Here is a 25,214-nt window from a genome sequence, read left to right on the forward strand (position 1 = left end):
AAGGGATACTTCCATCTACAGTCTCACAAATGGTTTTCTATCTTTGGCAAGGATTTACTTCACTTGTATTCACAGTTAGCCTTCAGCGGAGCTGCGCCTTGAACCTGGGAGTCTTTCACAATCTAAGCTGGGTCACTGCACCAGAAAGATATCTTTGTCAGGCTAGTTGTTGAATCTTTTGTGAAGCATTTGTGCCTCCTGCACTTCCCTTGGCTGATCAATGGATACCCAAAGGGGAGATTTCTTGCAGAAATGATTGGGACTGGGAATATAACAAGGATTTTTTCAGGAAAGTGCTGGAAAAGGCTTCTTACTGGCACACAGCTTTTTATCGCTATTTCTAAATTGTCTTGGACAATTCCCACTGGCTTTAAGTTCAATTTTCTAGTGATTTTCTTTCTAATAATCACTGTAGCCTACCCCAGCTGTGTCCTCAGAATGGTGCGACTGTATCTTTCCATCCCTATCCTATCTTCCTGGAGGTTCTCTCCTTACAAATAAAGGAAATGAAGTCTCCAGCTCTTTACTTTGTGTCTTTAGCATGTAAAGATCTATCAATGTAGAGTCAAACTCAGGTTCTGCTCCTTACCTCCTTTCTGGACTCCCTTCACCTTATCTGCTTTTAATCCCCCTGTTCAGAATCTCTTTTAAAAAACTGAACAGACCACATTTTCCAGAAGCTTATGATTGTGTTGGGAAGGGCTCCCATATTCCATATGAGCTACAAAAATCTACATAACCACTAGATGGCACTAATGGGTTAGAGTTTTGTGTAACCCTTTGCTACCATGTCTGGTGGTCACCCAGAGGCCCAAATAGGAGCTGTAGTGGAAGAGCAGTGCAGAAGGAAGGAGGGAGCAAATGAGGGAAGAGCCGCCACTGCTGCTCCAATTGCCGCCGCCTCCTCCTCCTCCTCCTCTGTTGCCGCTTTCCAATTAGCCGTCACAGCAGCCGCAGCAGCATGCACCGGAACTGCAGCCCTCATCAGCCCTGGCAACTCTGTTGCTGGGTGCTCTCTTCCTTTCCACTGCACATTTTTAGATGTGGGGGCAGAGAGTGGCACCTGAGTCCTTTCACCACTGGCAGACCCTATCTGAGACCCTACCTGCCTTGGGGTCTTACGTGTGCCCTTGAAATTGCTGTATCCAAAATGTTTAAGTTTTAGTTTCATTATTAGTGCTTCTGGGGAGCGCTCTACAACGTAAGGACAGACATGGAAAGAAAGAAAGAGAGAGAGTAGGCAAACATATATATTTATACATACACAAAGAAAGGGTTGCCTATTTATGATTGTTAGTGATTCTGCTAGCTGCTAGTTGTTTTCATTGTGTGATGTTATTGCAGACCTATTTCGGGGGGGGGGGGCAGAGGAGATAATAGGACAAGAGGTACAAAGAAACTTTGAATTGTTTTTGAGAGGTTTGAGGTTTGCTGGATGGCAATGGACTATGGCAAAAGAGAACAGGTTTAGAGTGTAGAGATAGGTGATGGACAAGGAAAACAGGGGAAAGAAGAAAAAGAAAATTAAAACTATAGTGGATCTAGCCCAAACACGAGCTTTGCATGGGCCTATGCTGTCATTATTATTGTTGCTGCCCTTGGGAAATAACAGAAGTTGTGTATTGTTGGCAACTTCTAGGATGATTATGGTTGACAAATAGAGTTGTACGAATAGCAGAGTGGAATACCATGAGAAAGATTGTAGAGGGTTATTATATATTTGAATTAATAAGAGTAGGATGAATAAGGTGGCTTGTTAGGACTGAGAGGATTGGAGGTATATGTAATGAATAGCTGTGTTGGGTTGGATTAGGCACTATGTGATTTTGGGTTGTTTCTGCTTAGCTTGCAGAAGTGCCTACACATGTTAATCAGTGCCAGCATGATGTGTGAGTGGCATGGACTGGAGTGGACTGAGAAAGGGAGAGGTCTAGGAGAGGGCTCCAGGGAGGAGAAGGTAGGAATTCCTATTGTGGCTGTGAAGGGTAGAGAAAGAGATGGGAGAGATGCTGCAAAGTCTGTTTCAAGAAAAGAAGGACTCACACGTCAGTGCAGTTTCCCTCTTCTTAGTCAGTGGCCAAATTGTCAGTTGCCATGGATTCAGGCTGTTGCTGGTAAATACCAGATCCATTTGAAATAAGACTGCATCCAACCATGACATGGTGGTGGGGGGAATTCATAGTTGCTGTATGGCTATCAGGGTTACCTGATAGCATTGGCTCTGGGAGTTGTTCTTAACTGAATCTCACTCCTCCAAAGGAGCTGGCCCATGACTTGGGGATCCTCTGAATTTGTAGCTCAGCTTAAGCAGCAGGTGAACCTATGGTGATGTGGCCTTCAAGAGCTTTTGCTGGCACACCCATTGCAGCCCTACTTGCAAACTGCACTATTCATTTTATTATTTTGTAGATTTTTATCCCACCTTTATTATTTTTTTAATAAATAAAGTGGCGAACATGCCTAATACTCCTTCCTCCTCCTATTTTCCCCACAACCCTGTGGGGTGAGTTGGGCTGAGAGATAGTGACTGGCCCAAAGTCACCCAGCCGGCTTTCATGCCTAAGGCAGGACTAGAGCTCACAGCCTCCTGGTTTCTAGGCCAGCATCTTAACCACTACACCAAACTGGCTCTCAGTTGCAACACATTGCAACACACTCTACACAGGGCTGCCTTTGAAAATAACTTGGAAGCTGCAGTTGGTGTAAACTGTAGCAGCAGTTGTTGGGTGAATCTGCTATTGCAGAATTACATCTATTCTGAGGTTGTTGCCTTGCTTACCCACAGGCTTCTGGGTCCAATTCAAAGTGTTCATTATCGCCTATAAAACATGTTACAGCATAGTACCAGGGTATTTCAGTGACTTGCTTGCCATTTATGATTTTATCTGTCTGGTCCAAACATAAGGAGCCTGCTAAAGATTCCACCCCCATGGGAAATTGAAGTGGATTTGGACTAGGAAGCAGGCTTTTCAGTGGCAGCACCCACATTGTTGAATATGCTTCCCCCAAGAGGTATGATTAGCTTCTACCTTTGTAGTGTTTAGGAAGGCTCTTAAAACCACCACCTTTACTGGGCCTTTGAAACTTCACATTTGTGTAGTATTCTCAACCTTTCAAGGTAGGCCGGGTCAGGAAACAGACACCACATGGATGATAAGAATTCTGCTTTATTTTTGGAGGGTACAATAACAGAATTTTGAAAGCCTGCCAAAGTTTTCATCTGCCTTCTCCTTTACCATTCAGAATCAAGGTGGGGCTATTTAGAATCATTTTCTCATGCTCCCACCTTTCCCAGGGCTGAGATGTCATTTACTGTTGTTTTTATTTTGTAATGGTTCTTGCATTCCTTTCCAAAGTTATCTTCACCTTTCTCTACACCCTGCCCCCAGTTGCATCAGAACCAGTTGCATCAAAGATGTCCCAGTCACTTCACCATGCAAAACAACTACAGACTTCCCACTACTACTATAGTACAACTATTATCATGGTAGAGTTGCAATATAAACTCCTGTTGTGAAGCAACTGTCAAATCATCATAAGGAAAGGTGAAGAACAGTCTGTGGTGTCCCTGAAGGTCATCCATCCGAGCCCTGATATACGAATTACATTACTCTATTGCATTCCAATTCAATCTAGCAGATTTACTGGCTCTTTCCCTATCCCAAACCTGAGGGGTCTAACCTAATGAGGCATGAGGGGCTGCGCTTTCTGCAGTCCGCACTGCACCTGCATTGGATGGGTTGCTTCCTCCAAGAAATGTCTCTACTGCTGGAATACTGCTTTTATCACAAGCAGTTCTTCACTGAAAATACCATAGTTTATTTCAGCTGGGAGAAACAATCTGAATGGAATGCACGCTGTAGGAGATCTCCACCCCAACCCTTTTACTTCCAGTGCCTAGAGGAAAACAACTCCTAATGCTGAGCTTGTTGAGAAGGGTCTGGATGTCCGAGCAGCAGCTAGGAAGAGAAAAGGCTTTCCAAGTCCTAGAATGCTGCTTGCTCACGAGCAGACCATATAAACTTACTTCCTTTCTTTAGAAGTTGAGAAAGTGGTCTTGTGTGCTCTGCAGAATTAGGGATGAACGATCTATAAAAATTTGCAAAGCCCAGAAAATGCTGGATGTTGTTCACATTTCTAGATGTCTGCCATGAGAATACAGATTGTACGTTTACGGGATCCATTTGTATTCCTTCTGCAGAGATCTGATAACCTAAATAGTCCAACTGGGGGAGATCACCTTAGCAAAAAGCTTATGTTTGCAGAGTTGCTCTAAGACACTCTGAATGTGAGTCTCGTGCAAAGATGGGTCTTCTAAAAAAGATCAGAATGGCATCCAAGTACATCACAACACATTTATCCAAAAATCAGAAAATATTTCATTCATGAATCTGGAGTAGACCATGCCACAATTAACCCAACCAAAAGGGATCTCTGTATATTCAAATTTGCCATACTTGTTATCAGAGGCAGTTAAATATTCCTGGCCCTGCTTCATTCTGGTCAAATTGTAAGTGCCTGTCAAGTGCAATTTAGTGAAACTATGTGCTGAAGACAGTCAGCAAATTTGAAATAAGAGGCAGTGAATAGTGATCCCTGATAGTCACAGAGTTCAGAAGTATATAGATATGAGCTGCCTTCTAGGACTTATCCTTCTTGGGTATGAAAAATATATGCAGATGCTGGAGAGGCGGAAGGGCAAATAAATCCTTTCTTCAAATTGCCATCCAAAAACTCCTTTAAAGTGGCAAATTCCTGAGTAGACATGGGATATTGTCTCGTAGCTGGAATCTGGGCTCCTGAGTTGAAGGTACAGTCACATGCTTGATGAGAAGACAAGGGAGTTGCTTCCTCCCCCCCCCCCCAAAACATCAGAAAACTGCACTTTTCTGGCAAGGAAGGGGATCCAGAGAGCAGAGAAGGAGAAGATGGAGAAGCTTGTAAACAGTGCTGTTGACATATTTGAGACCAAAAAGAAATTGTTCCTTGCTCCCACTAAATATCTGGATTGTGGGTTTGCAGTCAATCAGTGCCCAGCACAATGGGAACACGTTAGGAAGCTATGACACAGAATGACAAGGAGTCAAGCAAATTCTGCTCACAATGGCTTATTGTAGATTAGAGAACCTGGGTTAAGGGCAGCCATCTAAAAAGGTAACCATTTCAGGTTTAAACATGTTAACCTTGAAACGTCCGTTACAAAGGTGAATATTACAATTACAATGATACAGGGACACGCTAACTGTGGTATCTGGCTGTATTGGGTGAAATCAACAAAAAATCAGTTCACTAGAAAACTCTAGTGCTCACTTTCTGGAACTGCTAAATAAAGTAGCTATAAGTAGCATTTGACAGAATCCAGATTTGCCACACCGATCTATCTATCTATAATATTATCTGCTTTTTGGCCATGTGTAGGCTTCTGAGGCACTCTCTAATCAGATTAAAACGCACTCCAAAACAATGAAACTAAAAACCAGAGCCAGCTAAAATATAATTTTATTTATGTAGGTTGAAAAAAATGACTGGTGAACCAACCAAAAGAACTGTTCAACTTACATTTGTTTGTTATTCAGATCAAGTTATTCTGAAACCAGATTTTCAGAATGATCAACACTCTCTCATAATTGGATAAAGGGGGCCCTTCCTCTCCACCTGACAAAATATCAAATTAATTTTTTTTGGTCTCTTACACTATGCTTTGTGAATGGAAACAAGCAGCTGTGCATTCCCTGGCTTCTGTAGCAGTATAGGCACTGTTCTGTGCATCACCTCTACAACCGGGTTCACACGTTGCTTTACACCACAAAGTGCCCAGACTGTAACTGAAAACTCTAGTGCTCACTTTCTGGAACTGCTAAATTTTCACTAAGCTCCTCTGTTTACAGAATTAAGTACTTGTGCATATGCGGGAGGTAATAAAACTAAAACAGAGCAGCAGACATTGCTCCAGGAATAGCTGTGCCTAGTGCTCCTCCACCTCGTTTTCCTGGCGCAATAATGGCTTATGAATCCAGGTTTGGACAGCACACTAAGCCTTAGGCAGTAACTAAGATTACCAAGCGTGAGTAACGCCCTCGTCTAACTAATCACAAAGCGAGCACGTTTCTAGCTTTGGAAAGGTCAAACAATATCCTTTACAGTTTTGCGCTAACACAGTTACTGATTAAATTCGCACATCACACTAGCCCATGGCTGCTTATCTACAGTTGGCTAACAAAAACAAGTATTTCGAATCACAATATGTTAATCCCCCCAAGAAGCGTAGCAAGATACGTTAACTCAGCCATCAAATCAGACCTCAGGCTCAGTTTCCAAATGACTTTAGCCCAATCGCTCTCTTGCTAAGGAATGGTTTGAAGTGGAGTGGAAAGACAGAAGGCTGTACTGCACTGTAATTAACAGGCACACGTTCTCTCCAATCTTTTTTTTTTTTTTTTTTTAGTGGGGGAGTTTGATTTCCCCTGCTGAAAATTTTAGTGGAAAGAGAGGAAGTTGGAAAAGAAAGAAAGCATACACCAATCGCACACCGCCAAGAGGAGGACGCTATGATTGATGCTTATGCTGTTTAATCAAGCTTAAAGGTATTTCGAAATATCGTTGTCTTAACCATTCAGATAACAAAATTTGGAGGCTAGTAATTGATTGACATGGCAGCTGTCTAATAATATCGAAGCAGTTTCAGGAAGCAAGCCTGCAGGACTTAAGTGGTGGGCGGGCAGTCTAAACCGCCTCAGCGTGTACTCTCAAAGCATCTTGCTGGCGGGAGGGTGAAGGAGCGCGTGACGAGACCGTAGAGTGACAACGATTGTGTCCAATGGAGCTGGGACCGTCGAGCGAATGTGACCAATGGAAAGAACGAACTGGGTTGGCGAGGGCAGCGCGGTGACTGTGGGTTAGATAGGGTGTGAGAAGTTAGTGGCGCTGCTGCTGTGAGGGGACGGAGACGGCGTTCCCCCCCCTCCTCCCACGGCTTAAGCTTGGATCAACGCGCGATGCTCACGGACGGCACAGCCGCCCCGACTCCCACCGGCGATGAGGAAATAGACTCGGTGACGCCCCGTACTGCCCCGGCCGCCATCGTTGAGGCCTCCACGGCCGGGCCTAACCCGTTGGGGTTGCGGGCCGTGCGCCTCTTCGGAGAGGCAGGGCCCTGTGGGCCGATAGGCTCGGCAACAACTTCGGGAGAGGCCGGGGCTGCTGCCGCCGCTGCCGCCCTCGACTTTAAACTGGCGGCCGCTGTCCTAAGAAGTGGGGGCGGCGGTGGATCCGGCAGCGACGAGGACGAAGTGTCTGAGGTGAGAGAGGCCTTCGCTCCCGCCAGGCTATCCGCGAAGGATGGTCGCTGTCTCGGAGCTCCCTGCCGCGCTGGGTGCCAGCCCCGCCCGTCAAGCTCCGGGATCCTTTCTGCAGGCCTTTCTCGGTCGCATAAAGGAGGGTGGAGACCCAGCCACCCAAACTGGCCCCCGGTTGCCTCTCCGATTTTAATACTAGGAGGGCTGAGGCCTGCTGTTCTTCGTTCTTGGTTCATTGTGTAGAGGAGAGCAACTGGAGACGATGAGCACCGAGCCCTGCACGCTCGTTTTTATTAGCCCGTCTCTCTCGCCTTACCTGTTCAGGTCTCTATGATGGCGGAAGCGATCTTCGCTTTCTGCAGAATCTTCTTCTTTCCCGCGCCTGCAGAGATTTTTATTGTGGAAAGGGTTGTTGTGCTAATTGCCTTTTTGGGGCTGGCGTGAGAGATGTGAGAGTAATACATCGACGTTTTTTAGTTTTAACGTGTAAATTCAATTCAAATCCTTTTGACTGGAATTGTACTTCATTCTGATAGTTTTGTTGTGTGTTTAGATGCTGCTGAGGGTTCCTTCTGTATTGAAGTTCCTTCAACTTCATCTCATTTTTAAAAAGAGGCTAAACTGCATATATTTAAGAATGCCAGGAAATTAAGATAGTCTGATCTGGATATTCATATAGTTTCTCACATTCAAACTTAAATGTACCTCAATAGGCACATAGGAGCATCATTTATAGTAGGTCTGCACATAATCATGTGGTTCATTTCCTGAAACGAATAATTACTTTCAGGTGTCTGGGGAAAAACACCAGGTACTATTTTGACTCTGGATATCATTTTTAAGGAGGTATATTTTTTATGGTAATAGGGAATCTCTTTATTGTAACTTGTATTATTTTTTATTTGTAGTTTCATATTATATGAATTATATTAATGTATTACAAAATCTTTTAAAATGCCACTAAATAATTGTGATTTTAATAGGAATTCTGAAGGCATTTCTGTATAGTATAGAAGATGCCATTAGAATTCTGAAAGTCAGGTTTTGAATTTAAAAAAATTGATTTCAAACTTTTGTTACAAAATTCAGATCTCTTTTCCCAGGGGGACTTAGAAAAGGTAGCATTAATACGTTTAAAGAAAAAGATTAACTAATTCACTGTTCCCCAATCTAATGCTCTTCAGATGTATTATAATTAAACTCTCATAAGCCCCCAGTGATAGAGTTGAGTTTTTACACACCTGGTTGGTACTAGATTGGGCTAGGTTTTATTAATTGGTGCAGCAGTTGGAAGATATAATGAAGTACAAATTCTCAATTTCATCCAGATGAAGCACAAAATTGTTATAGAACCGTTAAGAATATTGGTACATGGCCCTCTACTTATCTTTTTTATATAATGGAGATTGATGCTATTTTGATGAGGGCCAGGTTACTGAAGCTAACCAAAACGTGGTGTAAGTTCTCTGATTTTCATAATAAGGGGCTAGTGCAAACTATTAATTTTCTTTAAGACTTTTTCCTTTGAAGGGGATCTTCTCAGCAGCCTGGTGTAAGGCCTGTATATATTATATACAGTTTGATATCACTGCTAAAGAGAAATTATTATTAAAATATAGGCTATATATGTTCTTCAGTTTATAGGGAAGAGGCTAGCTGTGGCTGTCAGATTTTGAAGCAGTCTGCAGGGGAAAAAAAGCTTTGAGATCCAACTTTAGTTTTTACATCAAAAATGTAGATTTTATCTGCTAATCTCTATTTCAGACCCTTACCTTCATTTTTCATGTTTATCATTAGCACTCATGTTCTCTGAAGATCAGAAGCTGTGCCATGGCCCTGTTTGCATTTTAACTTTTATATTTTCTGAGAATATTTCCTCTATCGGTTGCCTGTGAACAATCTCCTGCATGACTGCTTCAGATTATCAGTTTGGGTACTTGAGTAATGATGGTTTACAGCATCCATGCATATATATGATTAGGATGTTGGGCAGGTCTATTGGGTTTCAGCATTACCCTGCTTGAGGGGAAAGGAAGGAGCTTTTCAGGCATGCTAGTGAGACATTTGAATCTGGGCCATTGGTTGAAATTATGGCCAAGTCAGAATTTAAAATCGCAAGTTGTAGGCATGTTTCGTAAAAATTTACTTGTCATTTTTGTGGTCCTAGATGACACATTTCACATCTGAGGTTAATATAAACTTAATTTCCCCTTCTAGACTCTGGAGATAGGCTAGTTCACACTGTGCTAAACCATAAGATGGTTTGTTGATTTTGACTTAATTCTTGTACAAACCCAGCTATTGTGATAATAAACCATGGGCTTACAAACCATAGTTTAATGTAAATATAAGTGCTGTGGGTGTCCTATCTCAGTGTCTGGAGGCTGTGAGGATCTGGATGGGGAACAACAGGCTTCAACTGAACCCTGGCAAGACTGAGTAGCTTTGGGTTTTGAGCCCCTCTGGTTCTAGGATTTTACCATCTTTGGTACTGGATGGGGTTGCACTGCCCCAGACAGACTCTGTGTGCAATCTGGGGGTCCTCCTGGACTCACTACTCCTGCTCGAAGAGCAGGTGGCAGTCGTGGCTAGGAGGGCTTTTGCACAACTTCGTATTGTGTACCAGTTGCGCCCATTCCTAGATCAGAGGGACCTACTCACAGTCACTCATGCTCTGGTCACCTCCCAGTTAGACTGCTGCAATGTGCTGTACGTGGGGCTGCCCTTGAAGAGTATCCAGAAACTTTAGCTGGTGCAAAATGTAGCGGTGTGAGTAATTATGTGTGTTTCTAATAGAACACATGTTACACCTCTGCTTCATGAGCTACATTGGTTACCAGTTTGTTTCTGGGTCCAATTCAAGGTGCTGGTGTTGACCTATAAAGCCTGTCATGGCATGGGGCCAGGCTGTCTGAGGGACCGCCTCTTCCTGATTTCATCTGCCCATCCTACCAGATCCAGCAAAGAGGGCATGCTATGGGTTCCATCACCTAGGGAGATACATTTGGTAGGCCCCAGGCAGCGGGCCTTTTCTGCTGTGGCACCTGTGCTGTGGAATTTTCTCCCGTCTGAAGGGAGGCTGGCCTCATCATTGTTGACCTTCCGGAGGTCCCTTGAGACTTGGTTATGCCAGCAGGCCTGGGGACTCCAGGGGACAAGGAATTAGTGAGATGGCTCCCTTATTTTAAACTTCCTTTTGTTCTCTGTTTTATTTTGTTTTATATATTTTTAATGTATTTTACTGTTTTTAGCTTTGATGTACGCCATCCAGAGTTGCCTGTGGTGAGATGGGCAGCTACATAAATTGATTAAATAAATAAATAAATAATGCAAGAACTGCTAAAGTACAACAAATGACCACGCAAAGGTGGCTGGTATACCAGCCAGCATGGTGGGTGACTGGCATACTGGCTGATTATAGTTTGCTGCGTTAGCTGATATAGCACCCGATTTACCTACAGCTGCATGAATGAATCAGAATGAGGGTTTGGTCTGGCACATTGTATACTCACTGAAATCATAGGATTGGAAGGGACCTTAGAGGAAGGTCCCAATGCAGGAATTTTTGGACCATCCCAGACAAATGGCTATCCAATCTTTTCTTGAAAACTTCCAGTGATGGAACACCTGTATCTTTGAGGCAGGCTGTTCCATTGCTTAATAGCTCTCACAGTCAGGAAATTCCTCCTTGTTTCAAGTTTGGATATCTCACTGTAAAGCTTCCACCCATTGGTTCTTATCTTAGGTGCTTTGAAGAATAAATCCACACCCTCTTCCCTGTGTCATCCCTTCATGTATTGGAAGACTGCTGTCATATTTCCCATTGGCCTTCTGTTCTTTAGGCTAAACATACCAAGTTCCTTTAACCACTTTTCATAGGATTTAGCTTCCAAGCTCCTTATTATCTTTGTTGCTTTTCTTTGCACTCTCCAGTTTCTCAGCATCCTTTTTGTATTTTGTCAACCAGAACTGAACACAGTATTCCAGATGTGGTCTGACCAGCACAGCATAGAGTAGTACTATCACTTCCTTTGATCTTGTCATTATACCTCTATTGATGCAGCCTAAAACTGCATTGGCTCTTTTGGCAACTGCAGCACACTGCTGGCTCATGCTAAGATGAGAAAAATGCATTGGGGGGTGTAGGTGATTGCAGGAAGAAAGTTAGTTGAATTCTTATCGTCCCCCTTTATTCTAAAATCACCCCATATTGCATTTCATGGAGTAGTTCCCTGTTTAAAAGAAGATTGTAATTGGGATCTGCCCCATCACCCACTAAGTGGGCTAATTAAAAAAAAAAGAACGTTAAGGAGAAATCAACTTTTTTCCTGCCAATCACCTACCTTCTCTCTCTCCCCTCCCCCTCTTTTTTCCCCCTCCCATCTGATTTCAGAGTTAGATTCCAGCTGGGAAGGAAAGCTCCTTGGAAAACAAACTGGGTAAGTGAGCCATGTGTGAGAGAGGGCTAGAATTTACTCACCATGTGCCACTATGAATTTGACCCACTGCTAAATATGTAATTGTACATAATTGTTTAAATCTGGTTACTCTAAGTAGGCTTGCTGCCATTCTATCTATATTGTAGAAGATCCTGAAAAGCCTCATTCTGATTGTCCATTTCAGGAACAGTTTATTAATCAAGCAAGGATGGGATTCAAACAAAACATTAATCCATAATGTGGTTTGCTTGTTTGTAGTTTAAAGTATGAAACTAGCAATTGGCATTTCTAAACTAAGGTCTGCCTTTAATGGTTATATCAAGAAAAAAAACCTGCTGAGCTCCCCACAAAATGTCAGGGTTTTATCAGTGCACTTAGAAAACAATTGATTTGGTTCACACTTTTCAATAAAATGATTTAGCAAAATCATAATTTATTGAATAATTGGATTTGTGTCAGATGAATTCACACAATATACTAAACTCCAAACAACCAAATTGTTCCTAATCACAATATTTGAAACCAATCTGTGATCAAAACTATCAGTAGATCTTTAGGAATGCAATTAGCTCCTTAACTTTTCTTAATACATATTATTAAAGAAATTTTTTATTATAAATCATGTTCCCATTTGCACTTTGATTGATAGCAGCTGCATTCTGTAAAGGTGTCCAACCATTAAATGTACTGTAGACTTTATTTAGTTGAAAGTCTCAAATAATATTTTTGAGTAATAGTATTGAGTATACTACTGTCAGTATTTTTAGCCATCAGGAAATATCTCAGTATTTGAAGCAACCAAGTTTTCTTTTTCTAAGAATGCTAATACTGTATTAGTTGTGTAGTCTCAGTTAAGCATAGTGTCTTTTTCCTCAAGGATTTCTGGTTTGTGATCATGAAGTTTGGTGAGTGATAATTTTGCTCATCAGTTTATCTTCATATTGCTATGTTAGAATGCTTTAATAGTCTTTTTTTCTGATTTTTCCATAAATACAGATTTTTATTTTAAAATTCACAAGTGTTTTGTGTTCTTGTGCCTGGAAGTTACCTGCAAATTGTAAATGATCTTTTAAAAATGCAAAAATATTATATTGTTACGGTTGTATCTGAATTTAGTTCTTAATGTACAGACTTGTTGGCATATTCTTTGGCTAGGGTTACAGTTTCCATTAAATGCTCAGGTTCACGGATGTGGAATATGAAAGGACTTAGCTGTGTATGATGTGAAAGCAGAAATTGTTCTGATTTTTGTCCTAGCAACTGACTTTTAAATACAGGTTACTGCAGTGTACTCAGTGTGAGGATTTAGATAGAAAAAATATGACAACTTCAGTGATTGTATAATATAATACAATAATTTCAATGTTTATGGCAATAGGAGATGGAAACGTGATTAGCATTAACTTATGAGGTAGTTGGGCCAAGGACCTAAATCTACTAGCAGGAATATAAAGTTGGCTTGACAATGTTTTCTGACTTGCGCATTTTTATGAATGGCAACAACAAATTCCACATGCGTACCTGCTAAAATAAAGTGCACTAGAATAACCAGAAGTTGATTTTTGCATAGAACCATATGTTTTAGCCCTGATAATAAATTCCTTGGTTCAGAATTCTTATATATTTGATTAAACCAAGCTTCAGATTATAGATTTTATCATTTCTGTATATCCCATATTTTCATTCTTACAAATAATTCCAATGCAGGGATATAGCTCATTTTTTAAAAAAATGTTTTAAAAGCTACAATTCAAAAATAATACAGTAAAAACTCTAAAAACATGTTTCATCCATAAATTCCTTAAGTCTTTGAAACAAGACAGCAATACAAAGTACAGAATTTCCATTAAGCTTAGGTGAACAGATACACTGAATAAGGAGGGAATTTCACAGCTGGGTGCTCCTATTGAGAATGCCCTTTCTCATATTGCTACATAGTGAATTGCTTCTCAGATGTGACTCTTTCAAGAAGACATCATCACTAAATCTTAAGTGATGAGCAGGTGCCTCAGGGAGCAGGTGCTCCATCAAATATACAAACACAATATTCCTTAGGAATATCATCCTGAATTTAAAGTAGTAGCTAACTGATAGCCAGTGGAAACCCTTTAGAACTTGTGTGATATGTTCATGGTAGGTTGCCCTCTTCATCAGCATAGCCATTGCATTTTGTGCAAGCTATAACTGCTACAACAGCTTGATCCAGTCTAGGAGCTTTGAACAGATCAGTGTGGTCAAGTTATTCCTTGTCAGCAAAGGCCATTATTGGAGCTGGAAGAAGGCACTCCCTATTATGGAGTTTCACAAGCCTAAAATCTGTTCCTGTAATAAACCCCAGTACTTTGAGTCTCTTCATAAATGAGAATAACTGCAGAATTCCTGGGCAGTAATTTAATAAGGCTGGAAATAGGATTTGATATCTACAAAGTATTTTTAGGTTTTTTTCTGTATCATGATATACTAGTCAGGGATTTGAAAGGTGAAATCACTATTTTTATAGTCATGCTTTAGTATAGTTTTAGCATCTAATGGCTGATTTCCTGCTGTTTAGTCCATCTCCTTGAAATATACTAATTACTTAATGGAAAAAGGTATATTTATAACTTAGTTATTTGATTCATAGTTAAATAACAACTAACTTGCTAAGTGTTTGGTAGTTTTAGAGAGATTCTTAGAGTAGTGGTGGTAAAACAAACAATGATTTAGAGCAATATATGAGCCAGGCAGCTGTCTTCTATCTGATTGGAAAGTAGTTTATCCTATTTTGGTATAAAATGTTTACATTGAAATTTCTTTAAAATTGTGAATTTGATTTTCCCCCCAGTTCTCTTAATTATTGAGATAAAGTACAATAAAGTTTGTCAATAAAATGAGCATAGTATAATTCCTTACAAAAATGTAAAAGGAGTTTTAATCTATACTGTCCAAGACTTGTCTCTAAAATCCTAAAAATAGAGTTTACTGCCAAACCAGTCAAAGCATATTAATTTGTATTTATATCAGCGTGCAGCGTAAGTGATGGTATGAAACTTAGCTACAGTGTTGGAGGTGCTTGGATTGCTCTGATAATCAATGACAAATGAAAGTCAAGCTCACTTCCTGGCAAGCCTCCTACCAAAGGTGCAATCAGAGCTGTATAAATATTTCTATATAAGGGGCAGGCAAAAGAATTATGAGCCACCAATTCCATCTTCCATATACTCAGTAGGGGCAGATGCATAAAGTAAAAGGAATTCTATTATACTAGCTTGTTAATAGTGCTGAAAGAAAAACGTTTAATTGGGCCAATGTAAAGATCCACTGATATTTCAGCCCTGTAATACTCAATAGATAAGAGGCAGGGATAGATACCTTCTTAGGTACTTCTACACAGGAGGGATTGGAAACCAAACTTCAGTCTTTTTTTTTTTTTTGTCTAGAATCTAACACTTTCTGAACACCCCCAACAGTGTATTTTATATATGCCTTCCCAGATATTGAGGTCTGGAGGGCAACAGCCAAGTATTTTAATAAACTTATGCTTAATACATTTCCCATCCTTTTTTAAAAAAAATTCTTTTGAAAACCATAACTTTGGATTTTTATAGTTCTTTAGAATTACAATAGGTGGCAAATACCTAGGGAGTTTTTCTCAAGCCAACATATTTTTCTGGAGGCTTACATCATCTGCCTACACCAGGATGGTCTTCCAGGAAGCTTGGGGGTGCACTTTGCTGAATCAGCAAAACTTTTGACCTTTGTATAAAAATTAAATGCATTACTCTTAGTAGGTATTGCTTTAGACAGAGATTCTTCAATTGGCCCTGAAAATTATACTTAGTTTTTAGATGTTATTGAACAGCTGTTGAATGACTAGCAGGTATCTCTTTATGGAGGGTACTCCAATTTCCTCTGTAGCTTTTCTCTAGATATGAAAACAAAAGCAGATTTCTTTAAACTCAGCACATGTTGTATATAAATCTTCATATGTGAGATTAATTTTGCAGCATCTAGCTGGAAAATATATAAAGATTGGTCAAAAATAGCTTGGCAATATCTAAATTTTACTAAAACCTAAGAATGTTCAAACAGAAAATGGGGCAGAAATACAATAATTATAATTTGTTAAACTTGTATGCTGCCTGACTCTCAATGACTCTGGGCAGCTCACAACAATTCAACAAGGAAATTACAATAGAATTAATAAAGAATAAAAGATAAAAGTAAAAGATGGTAAGCAGTATGAAGCAAGGGGCCTAACTCTCCTTTGCCAAAGGCCTGGGTAAAGAGCCAATTCTTCATAGCTCTTCTAAACAACAACACATTGAGGGCCATCTGGATCTCAGGGGGAATCTTCTTCCAGAGGGCAGGCACTGCTACAGAAAAAAACATGCTTCCGGGGTCCCAATAGATGATACTATTTAGTCGAATGAACTTGGAGTGCACCAACCCTGCAAGATCAAATTGGCTGGGCAGATGTTATGGAAGACAGGAAGCCCCTCAAGTAACCAGGCCCTGTGCCATGTAGGGCTTTATAGATAACAACCAGCACTTTGAAACACATCTGGAAGCAAACCAACAACCAGTGCAGCTCGCGAAGCAGAGGCGTTACATGGGTATACCAAGACATGCCCATTGTTGCTCGTGCTGCCACATTCTGGACCAGTTGAAGCTTCTGGGTGGTCTTCAAGGCCAGTCCCATGTAGAGCATGTTGCAGTAGTCAAGCTGCAAGTTGACTAGGGCATGAGTGACTGTGTGAAGGGCCCCATGGTTTAGGAAAGGGTAGAGTTGTACAAAGGCCTTCCAGGCCATAGCTGACACCTGCTCTTCAAGCAGGAGCTGTGAGTCCAGAAGGACCCCAAAATTGTGTACCAGCCTTGAAGGGAGAAGTGCTACCTCATCCAAGATCAAAGATGGACTACTGGTTGTCCTTGCTTAATGACCATGATTGGGACTGGTAACTCCATTGCTTAGTGATGTGGTCATTAAGTGAGACATCATGTGACTGCAACAGACTTATGACCTCACTTCTGTGGTCATTAAACAAATCACCTGCAGTTTAGAGAGACATCATGTGCCTATAACTTGCAGTTTTACTGCTGGCTTCTCTGCTGATTCTGCTTGTCGGAAACTGGCAGTGAAGTGCGCAAATGGTGATCATGTGACCACAGGGCACTGCAATGGTCATAAATGCCTGCCAGTAGTGAAGCATCTGAATCTCGATCACATGATTGTGGGGATACTGTGATGGTTGTAAGTGCAAGGTGGTCGCAAAGTTACCTTTTTCAGTGCTGTCGTAACTTCAAACAGTTGCTAAACAGGGCAGTCATTAAGTGAGGACTACCTGTATCCCCAGGTCTGCGTGGCCCAAACACCCACAGCCACTCAGTCTTGATAGGAATGAGTTGGAGACAGTTCTTCCCCATCCAAACCTGCACACCCTCCAGGCACTGGGACAAAACCTTGACAGCCTCACTTAAATATGCTTTTAGTATTCTATTCAAACAAATCCACACTTAGAAATTTATTTTTATTGTAGTTCTAATAAATCCTCGTGCTGAGACTATAAATATTAAAATATTGTAATGGAGGTTAGCAGGACATTTTGAGGTTGGAGTAGCCTTTCAGCGTTCCTAGCATGGAACAAAACAAAGGTTGTTCAGAGGTATGTTCTAAGCTTAGGACAAAGTGAGATGTTTTCTTGGCACATAAATTATGCTTACATCCCAGAATTTTTTTTTTTTTTAATAATTCCACACCATGGAGACTTGGAGTGCAGTATCTAACCAAACATGGATGGCATTGTGTGTATTTGCTAAAGCTTGTGGAGCAAGGAGAATTATGGAGAGTCAGTTATCTACGTGTTCAGAGTCAGAATCATTTTGAACTGTTTTATGGAGAGAAATACAAGATGACTTGGAGTCTGAGATTCACTGGGGAGTCAACTGTTACCTACCCAGGCATTACTCCCTGTCCTGTTTGCTAAAGTCAACGATATTATGTACATTTAATTAATTAATTAATTAAGCACTATAGGGAGTTATGGAAGAGGGAAGAAAGAGCCCTTTCATCCACACTTTCTTGATAACAACTCAGGGACTAAGTTTAGAGGGAAGAGCTTCCTTCTCTTGATTCACAAGCTAAAGATGGTAGTAAAGGGTCCAGAATGCAGCTTCAAGGACAGTATTGTATGCAGCTACTTTTGAGCAGGACATAAGATGTCGGCACCCATTGCAAAGTACAGATCAGCAGAGGTTAGATAAGATGTGTGGGAACTGCTGAAGCATTTGCATAGGCATCTCTCTCTCTCCCTCTCCCTCCATATATATAGTGCCTTCAAGTCATCGTTGACTCCTGGCAACTGCCTGGATAAGTACCTGCAGTTTTCTTGGAAATATTTCAGAAGTGGTTTGCTATGGCCTCCTTCCTAGGACTGGGAGAGTGTGACTGTCTCAAGATCAACCAACTGGCATTCAGCATGTAGGACTATAGAGGCTACCAGTGCCTTCTCAGATTATTTTTTGTGTACCAACTCTAGCAGTAGATAATACCTTTCTTGCATTTGGCAAGCAAAGATAGTTGGGACAGTTGTGAATAGTTGGATATGACACCATTGTATATTTTATCTTGGTCTTGGTGATGTCTTTGTGTTTTACCTCTCCCTTTTCATGGCCTGGTGGTGGGGCAGGAAGATACCTGCTTTTGTGGCCATGTTGCAGGATCCAGGTCCAGGTGATAATTATTTCATTCTTAGAGGATTGGCTTTTTCCAGATGGCAGATGAAGTGAAGAGACCTTGGTTCTCATGGATAAAAATGGTTATGATGGTGGTCGAAGCTCAATTATGGCTTCATTGTTACCAACATTTCCAGGGGAGTTATGGAGGCACAGTTGGAGACAGTTTGCTATAAGGCCCATATTGTGTACCACTGTGTGTAAGATATCCTTGATCTTGCAGCCAGTATCAGAGTCTTCCCAACAGGAGTTGGCATTGCTACTTGCAGGATACATCCACTGCAGCTGACCCTAGAAATTTTCATATGTTTTAATTTTCACAATTGGTTTATCCATGGGTGGTGCATTTTTCATAGTATTTTAGTCAAAAATTTGAGGGTTGGCTTATTCATGGGTGGGCTTGTATGCAAGTATTTACGGGTACTTTAAAAAATTACCATATATACTCACAGATAAGCCCATCTGTGGATAAGCTGAACCCAATTTTTGGGGTGTATTTTGGAACCTAAAAATTTTGGCTTAACCATGAGTAATATACGTATGTTCAAAATGAAGTAGATAGTATAGAATTATACCATCTTCTCAATGAAGATCGCAAACTGTTAACAGGTAAAAAAAAAAAGGCAGAGCTATCACACAGAAATGGTAGGCTGCATTTGATAGGTGTTGTAACTGTTTTTGCAATAAACATTAGAAAAACTAATTATTGCTTCCATTGTTTGGTATAGGAATTTTTAAAACGTGTACAGTGCTTTTAAAACTCATTTCCTTGGCCTGTTTTTTATAAGTTGATAAGTAATTCTCAGTATGTAATTTAATTTATTGGCCATATTGTGAAAAATGAGGGAGCAAGAGCTTGTCTTGAACTCCATTGTTCTCTACAATGGAATACTTGAACCATTTCAAGTATTGTTTGATTTAAACATAGAACACTCAAAGCATTTTGATTTTTGTTCTGTGAGCACAACCCACATGAAACATTCCAATGGAATGTTTCAGTAGGACTATTTTATTCTGAGTTCAGTTTTTTCCCTATTTCATGCATGCTCTACTAAGAATACTTTTTTACCTGTTGAGATAACCAAAGAAACAGAAGCTATTAATTTTATCATACTTATGTACTTTTACTGAATGTATTAATGCACTATTCTATGGGATTGTCAACTAAGAAGATTTATTGCTTTGAAACTGAGAAAATCTTTATATTTTTATGTGACTTACTACTTTTATAAAACAATACAAGTTTTGGAAATGGAAGATGTACTCCAATGGTACCAGGAATCTTTCCCATGTTAAAGCAATGGTACCTAGAATCCTTCTCATGTCACTTCAAATATCACATCTCTTTATTAAAGTAATTCATATACAATTATTAATTAACAAAAAAATAGAGTGGCTAATGTTTCCCTTTTCTCATTGATAAAACATAAGGAAAAAGATAAAAGAGCCATAATAAACTTTTCAGAATGTAAGAGTTCTACTAGACCCATAGTGAAATCTGTTTTTCACAAACATTGTGAATTCACATTTGTAGTTATTAGAAAGTTGTGTAAAGAAAAGAGGTTTTTGTATGCTTAATGAATGTTCTGTATTTCTGAATTAGTGAAACAACTCTGTTCCAACTTGCAGCCCACTTAGAATCTATCTTGACAAGGTCCTGGCTATGTGTCCTCAGGGATGGGGACAAAGTTTGACCTTATAACCATGGTACCCTAAAGTACCAACTCAAAACTTATTTTTTGTAGTCCACAGCCATAAGGCATGAACATTTCTTATAAATTCTAGAGTTTTCAAGAGAAGAAGTTAAGACATCACAAAGTTTGTTTATTTACTGTTAGGTTTATATCCTACCTTTCTCTCTAGAACACAAAATGGTATACATGGTAATTCAGGTTTATCTGTACAAAAAGAATCCCATGAAGTATGTACAAATTAAATTCTCATGGAATAGCAAACACGAGTAAAAGCTTGTTCTACACTGGCATTTTGTTTAGAGGCATAAATCATGGGGAAGGATGAATGTTTATTAGGTTTTTTCCCCAAGGAAAAATTGGATTAACATTCACAAATGGAAGATTCTCTTTAAAAGTTGTACTAGACAGGACAAAAGGCCAATTTTTCCTGGCCAGCCACATGCCTAGGAAAAAGAACATAAGCAGGGCATCATTCTAATATTGTCTTCCCACTTGTGAATTCCCAACTGGAATTCAGACACATGCTGTCTCTATGGAGGTTCCATAAAAATTAAAATCAATATCCTTAAAATAAATTCAATTAAAATTAAAAGCTTGCTGAAATGTTTCTTTTGGCCATTTTCCTAAATACTGGGAAAGTGAGGGTGAACTCAACATAGTTGGGGAGTACATTCCCTAGCTTTTGGGAGCCATATGAGAAAATTTTTTTCTCATATGCCAGATAGCTAGCTAGCTTCTGGCAGTGGGGAATCTTCAAAGGGGCCTCTCCTGCTGATGTAAGTAACTAGACAGGTTTATACTGGGCGACACAGGCCCTAAGTAGTTTGGGGTTTTACAGGTCAACAGAAGCACCTTCAATTGTGCCAAGTAAACAATTGGCAACCAGCACAGCTCTTTTAGTGTAGGCATTGTATGATTTTATGAATTTCCCATAATGTTCTGACTGGCTATTATGAAAAACATGCTGGATTAATAGTCTTTTGCGGCAGAGTTCTTTCGTTTTATGACAAGATCTTCATCTTTTACTTCTTAACATTTATTAATGTAAAGAGATACTAATTCAAAGGATCCACACCAGACCCCCTTTCATATGTGAGGCATCCTGTAGCAGTAGTTTTAAAAAATGCAATTGCTGCTGACTAATCACAATTTCCAGGTGTTTTTCAAGGGGAGCCCCATGTAAAATATATTACAGAAGTGGAATGGTGAAATGCCATTTAAAGACAAAGTTTTATTCAGCCAATGTGGTTTAATATGATTTTTATTTTAAAATGTACAGTATTGAAAAATAATGAATTATTATAAATCTAATTGTTAAAAAAAATGCTACTGATCCTGATGCTGAATTATATGGGTTTACCTAATCCCCCCCCCCATTTATCATAATACTTGTTTTCTATTTTGATATTTTATATTTTTTCCTTATTTCTTGGATAGCAAGAGCCAAAATACTTTTTTTTAGATCCCACAGAATATTGCAGTGTTCTCTGTTGGACATTAACTATTTTGGTTCCACAAAACAAAGATTTTTTTAAATTCAAAACATGCTTATCTGGGAGAAGACATTACTTCATGGAATTGGTCTATCTTTTGTGTAAGCATAACATAGAATGATTTTATGTAAGCTGCCTTAAGTTTTTACTGTAAAAGCTTATCTAAGTTTAAGTATAATTACTCCGAATGATGTAAATATGCGGATAAAATCATTTTGTATGCTGTGTTATAAATGATGCATGCTTTGTTCAAGTAATACTAAATTTGCTAAGAGTGAGTGAGAAGTTTCAGTGGCAAAAAATAGAAGTGATCAAGCACAGGTATATGGCAAAGTTTGGACTTAAAACAGTAATGATAAGAGTAGCAAAGTGTGTATGCTCCTATTGTGTCTGCAGATTTCTTTCCCATAGCCCTTTACAGATGACCCAGACTCTTTGGGAGAAAGAGGGTAAGGACAATATGCTTACAAGTTGCTGTGAAGCTTTTTGTGGATATACTCACTGATAACCACTTTGCAGATATGGTCACTTACATCTGTTCAGGATTAGGTGTCAGTTGGGCAGAGCTAGGAGAACTTTATAGAGTGATACCTTGAAATCTCACTTGGGATTCTTTTGAGCTTATAGAACCTGCAGAAATAGGTGGGCTGGACCCATGCCTAGCTTGGCTCCTTCAGATGGCCAGGGGTGGGGTGGTTGGCTGGATTTGAGAAGTGTTTAATGCCTCCCTGAGGTATGGTGATTTGCCATTAGTGTTAAAAGACTGACAGCGTACCCTCTTTTGATGAGGCCATCTCTTGAGCTACCCAGACTGGACAATTTCTGCCTAGTCTTGAACTCCTTTTTTTGAGATAAGGTGATGGGGAATCAGCTGTCAGGCTTTTTTGCAACTGCTCCAAACTGAAAGTGATTCCTTCCAAATATGATTATCACAGAATTCTCTTTAGTAAGATTTACTGAGAAGAAAGATAGGGGGTTCCAGGGATTCCAGGAACTAACTGAACTATTTCTCATTTAGGACCAGTATATCCCCATTTACATTCAGTCAGAGACTTTGTTTTCTAGCAGCCTTCCTTTGATCCAGCAAGGAGCAGGTCTTTTGAAGTTTGCACCTGGCTTTTTTTTCATGTTTTTTTATAACAGTCTCATGACTGGTTTAATTCTTATAGTATCTCAACCCTTAAGCCCTCTTCTTCCCCCTTCTCAGGGTCTGGAAAGTCTGTATTTCCCTACTCCAGGAAGAATCTGCAATTGAACCATAACATTAGCTACAAAGAATCCTAGAGGAAATTGATAATCTAAATCCCTCTCAATTTAGGATTGAGGCCCAAACATGGGATGGAACTACATTGTTTGCTTTGATGGATGGACTTGGATGGAGGGAGTATGGTCCTTCTGGTCCTACTAGATTACAGTATTCAGTTCTATTTTACACCATCAGCCATTATGTCCTTCTGTATTACCTGTCAAAGTTGGAAGCGCTGTTTTGTGGTGGTTTCACTTTTATTTTAGTGGCTGACTATCAGATGATAGTAATAGAGGAAAAGCAATGGAGCCTGTGTTTCCCTCATAGCCCAGTCTCCCATCTATTTAATATCTGCATTAAATCACTGGGACAGGTAATCTGTTGGTTAGGCATCCTTAGTATGCTGATGTAGAAAATAAAGAAGATGACCTTGACAGAAATATGCAGGAGCTGTTGCCTTGGCATAAAGGGCTGAAGCATTTTCTATGCCCAGAATAGTTAGATAATATTTGGAAGAGGCTCAGACAGATGCTGCCCTAATTTACAGAACTATATTGATGTCAGCCCCACTAGATGGAACAGACTGCAAAATCAACTCCACCATTGAAACTATTATTGAAATTGGCTATTATAACAGAATCTTGCAAGTCTGAGTATCTGGTACAACCTCCTCCTTTTATGGGGGGCCTTAGCTTAGCTTCAGCTAGTGTGGGAGTTATAGCCCTTCCAAGACCGGGAGGCTCTGGAGATCTCTATGTGGCTGGATTATTGCAGCGTGCTCTGCATGAGGCTTTCTTTGATGACACTAAAATGTTACAGTTGGTATAGAATGGAAAAAGCAGACTGCTGGTGGATAAACCCCTCTGTTGCAGAATAATGACTATTTTGTGGTTGTTGGAGTCATTGATTCCAATTCAAAGTACTGGTCATTACCTGTACAGTCTTACAAGGTAGAGCAGCAGGTTATCTTAGGGACCAGCTTGTTGAAAATGTTTCTTCCCTTCTATCAGATGGCTGAGAGAGGGCCTACTTAGGGTCTTACCCTCAGTTTAGGTGAGGGGGACAGGAGCTTGAAGACAGGCTTCTCAGTACAGGTAGTCTTCATTTTGCAACTGCCTCAGACAGCAACCATTCGCAGTTAGATGGTGATGAATAAGTTATTTTGCAACCAATGCCTGCATTTACGACCTTTGCAAATCCCCCATCAAAATGGCATATGCTACCAATGAAGATATAGTTGGCTCCCCAACTCTTGGTCTTTCTTTGATGATCTAAATGCCTAGTGAGAAAGGAGGAATTTAAAAACTTAGCTACTTTTTAGTATTTTATTGTATTTGGTTCATTGTGTTTTGAGATTGCTCATTTGAGTTGTTAGATTAGGGTGGTATACAAATTTTATAAATGAATTGATTTTTTTCTTGGCAGAGAAAAATGTGTCATAAAGTTTTAACATTTCAAGAAACCTTTATTTCTCTACTTGCAAGCACTATTTCCAAGTAGCTGAAATTGTAGCATTATTGGTTCTTGGAAATAGATATGTTTAAAGTATATAATGCAGTAGCACTGCAGGGAACTTGAGTATTATTTATGCATTTATTCTTATATTGCCATTTTTAGTGGCAATATAATTTTTTATTTATTTATTTTTAGTGTTAAAGAGTTAGTATGTTGGTATACAACATGGAAATTCACTGGGATGAAGGACTTATAGGTAAAGAAAATATTTGCGAGTACAAATATTCCCAGATGGCTTAAACACATCATGCTCCATAACACCTGGAAAATAGAAAAATTTTAGACTTGCTAACCAATTTAAGAATTGTTTTCAAGTCTAAAAATGGCAGTAGAGTTGCATATTTTATCTGAAATTTTCCATTGTTTCTAATGAAATACCAGTTCTACATGTACTTTAAGCATGAGTGTGTATAGAAAGAATGGAAGCTAATTTTTCACTTTAGAAGACCAAACACAGCTTAAATACACTTTTTTCCTCCTAGCAGGTCAAAGAATAATACCACTGATCATCTAAATCATAACTTGGAGGATCAGGAGCAAATACTGTTTCCTTGAGCTCTCCTGTGTGATCAAATAAATCTGTAGCCTAGTGAGCAAACATTATTTGTAGTACATCAGACCCACCAAAATGTGTTTTGGACAAACCATTCAAACATGATTTTATATTGCATTAGATGAACAGTATCTGCAACATTCATAAAAATGTGGGTCTTGCCTTACAAAAAGCAGTGCTATTGAATTTTCTGTGCTGGTTGGCCCTCAGCAGCAACAGTACACTGACCATTGTTAAAATTTTAACGTTTTTAATATTTTAGGCA

The 25,214-nt window shown here is 39.8% G+C and overlaps 1 protein-coding gene across 4 annotated transcripts in view; it reads left to right on the forward strand.

The window, feature by feature from the left end:
* Positions 1-6,886: 6,886 nt before the first annotated feature.
* The window catches only part of ANKHD1 (ankyrin repeat and KH domain containing 1), a 124,180-nt gene continuing 105,852 nt past the window's right edge, over positions 6,887-25,214 (forward strand). For 2 of the 4 annotated variants that reach the window (XM_088131544.1, XM_088131545.1), the window contains exon 1: positions 6,888-7,298. In XM_088131544.1, the coding sequence (XP_087987670.1) occupies positions 6,996-7,298 (303 nt within the window). In that variant the 5' untranslated portion in view covers positions 6,888-6,995. Of the gene's footprint in view, positions 7,299-25,214 lie in introns of all 4 variants that reach the window. The other 2 variants (XM_088131547.1, XM_088131548.1) reach the window with 2 other exon arrangements.

Source organism: Python bivittatus, unplaced genomic scaffold (assembly GCF_059951505.1).
Source record: "Python bivittatus isolate LINGU-HERP-01145 unplaced genomic scaffold, Pbiv_v1 ctg000960_np1212, whole genome shotgun sequence".
Taxonomy (NCBI): Eukaryota; Metazoa; Chordata; class Lepidosauria; order Squamata; family Pythonidae; genus Python; species Python bivittatus.